Source organism: Cyprinodon variegatus, unplaced genomic scaffold (genome assembly GCF_000732505.1).
Source record: "Cyprinodon variegatus isolate N-32 unplaced genomic scaffold, C_variegatus-1.0 Scaffold1683, whole genome shotgun sequence".
Classification (NCBI taxonomy): domain Eukaryota; kingdom Metazoa; phylum Chordata; class Actinopteri; order Cyprinodontiformes; family Cyprinodontidae; genus Cyprinodon; species Cyprinodon variegatus.
Genome location: NW_015152136.1, coordinates 80,006 through 82,607, shown reverse-complemented (window position 1 = coordinate 82,607; position 2,602 = coordinate 80,006). Strand labels below are relative to the sequence as shown.

The following is a 2,602-nucleotide window of genomic DNA, read 5'->3' as shown; positions in this document are numbered from 1 at the left end:
AATGTGAACAGTATGGCATTTATTAGACTTATAATCAGACTAAAACTGAAAAAAGAAACAGATGCTTAACATTGGTTTTATTGCAGGCTATATGTGCTGACTTTCTGACTGGAAATCAGGGCTCAAGTTGTCCAAAGGTTTAATGTATGTGAATCATCCAGAAGCCAGTGATAAGTAAGAGTGAATGCATTCCTCCCCATTACTGTTACTGAGACGTTACCTGGTATTCGTGTTGATCTTGATTCTCTTCCTCTGCTTCAGCATCCTCCTCCACCTCAGCTTCCTCTTCATCTCCACTTTCCTGGTCTCTCTGCTTTTGTCTCTTCCTGCTAACTGTCTCTATCCGACTTGGTGGGTCGGGTTCATAGTTCAAAGTAAAGAAATTGTAGGCTTCCTCAGCCGTTGGGATGTCTTTAACTACCTTTATGTAGAAATAAAAAAAACGTATGAAAAAAAAATTCATTTTAAGAATCTTAAAACTCTTTAAACATCTGTGTTAACCTTACTGCTTTAGCAGCTTCTCTGAACTTGACTCTGGAGCGAAGGGCCAGGGGGTCGTCCTGTCTCCCTGCAATGACTGGATCGACCTGGTAAAAGTTGGACAGTTACCTCTACAGCTGGTTTTTATTAAATGTGCTGTGTACCGGATCAACTCACCTCCCTATCAAATCTGGTTGCAGTGTTTCTGTTTTTGAGCCTCTGCAGTCGGCTGACAGGCTCGGTAGAAGCTTCTGAGGCTTCCTGTTGCTGCAGGCTATCTCCTTTAGACTGTAATGTGAACGACAGACCTTATGTGTCAACATATTCACAAAAAGATGAGTGGTATGCTTTTGTAGAATAATACGCTACAAAAACTGTATTTACCCTTGCTGCTCTCAGCTTCTCTTGCAGATGTCGTGTCACTAATGTGTCTAAGTGCTGAGAGGTGGAAGAATGCTCCGATCTTACAGAGAAACCTAAGAAACCAAATACATCAAGACATAAGGATTCATTTTGGTCAGGATCATCTTTTGTGTCCTAAAAGGAGCACAATTGTATTTCTGATTAAAAACTGATCTTCTATCAGAAGTCAGCAAGATAACTGCTTTGCTGCAGTTACGTTCAACCTGACATTACTTTGCATATAATGTCTCTTAAAAATATAAATTATGATCATAAACCCCAATTCATTTTATTGAACTATGTCATAGAATATAAAAAAATTTTTTGCTTTCTTTTTTATTAATTTGTTAAATGGGTTTCCATCAAGGCTAAAATCAACGCTCCTGCTCTCCATATATGGATGGTTTAGTTTTCACTGTTCTTTCTATTATTATTAACATAATAAGCGGCATAAACCCACAAGCAATTCCATAAATTTTGTCCTGAAATAAGCATTTTTTCTAAATGTGAAACCGAGCCCACTTAAGTCGCTAACTTAACACAGTTCTAAAAACTATTATTTAAAATATATTTATGTTTTAATTTAGAGATAAAGATGAAAGGCTGTGAAGTTGCCTTTAGCTTAACTCATCTGTTGCTTCCAAAACTTTACCAGCTTTCATTTGCATAACTAAAAGAAATTCTCTACAGAAATTAAAGTAAATAACACAATTGGTAGTATTATAGTGGCCAGCATGGCGAAGCTGCTAGGATTGTTGAAGCACAAAGTCCTAACTTTGCATGGAGTCTGCATGTCCTCCCTGTGCATATTTGGCTTCTCAGAGTCCATAAACACGTGACTTTTAGGCTGATGGTGTCTTTAATTTGCCCTTTGATGTGAATGTTTGTGTGCATGGTTATGTATCTATGTGTTGCCCTGCGATGGACTGACGATCTGTCTATAGAACACCTTGTCTTTTGTCGAAACACTGCTGGAGATAGACATTAGACCCCTCTGAGCCTTACAGTATGATCGATATAAAAGATCGATGAATGGTTAATGTTGAGGCACCTCTATGTTTCATAATCTTAAAGAGATAAAGTTAATATTTCCAAATAGCTAGAAATGGGAGTGTATTTGTTGCCTTCATTATTCTCATGTTAAATTGGTAATGAAGCGCACACACAGTTGACAGTTAGGATCCCCTGTATGTCTACAATTATATTTGTGTTTTTGAAAGATGGGAAGTCTATGAATTCTATTCGTAGGTAGTTATTGTTTTTGTTTTTTGTTTGTTTTGTTGTTTAGTTTCAGACTGTTTGCTGCCTCTAATAGTTTTTCTTTTAATAATAATAATAATAATACTTTTTATTTAACAGCGCCTTTCTTGACGCTCAAGGTCACTTTACAAATAATACAAAAAAATAAATAAAAAGAGATGAAAATACAAAATACAGATGCAGGAACATAAATAAAACAAAACAAACAAAAACAATCATGGATAGGGAAAAGAGCAGTATATTCACAGATAAGCGAGCTGGAACAGATGGGTTTTGAGTCTGGCTTTGAATAAGGGGAGAGAGTCAATACTGCGGAGGTCGGGAGGAAGTGAGTTCCAGAGCTGGGGAGCAGAGCGGCTGAAGGCTCTGCTCCCCATGGTGACAAGTCGAGCTGGGGGTACAGTGAGGTGGATGGAGGAGGAGGAGGATCTAAGGGAGTGGGAGGAGGTGGCAATGTGAA

The 2,602-nt window shown here is 38.0% G+C and overlaps 1 protein-coding gene across 1 annotated transcript in view; it reads right to left on the bottom strand.

The window, feature by feature from the left end:
- Nucleotides 1-2,602, bottom strand: part of cc2d2a (coiled-coil and C2 domain containing 2A) — a 22,909-nt gene that overhangs the window by 18,513 nt on the left and 1,794 nt on the right. Inside the window, exons 6-9 of the mRNA XM_015404286.1 lie at nt 865-956; nt 658-768; nt 507-587; nt 221-421 (exon numbers count right to left, since the gene is read on the bottom strand). Coding sequence (XP_015259772.1) covers nt 221-421; nt 507-587; nt 658-768; nt 865-956 — 485 coding nt within the window. The remainder of the gene's footprint in view (nt 1-220; nt 422-506; nt 588-657; nt 769-864; nt 957-2,602) is intronic.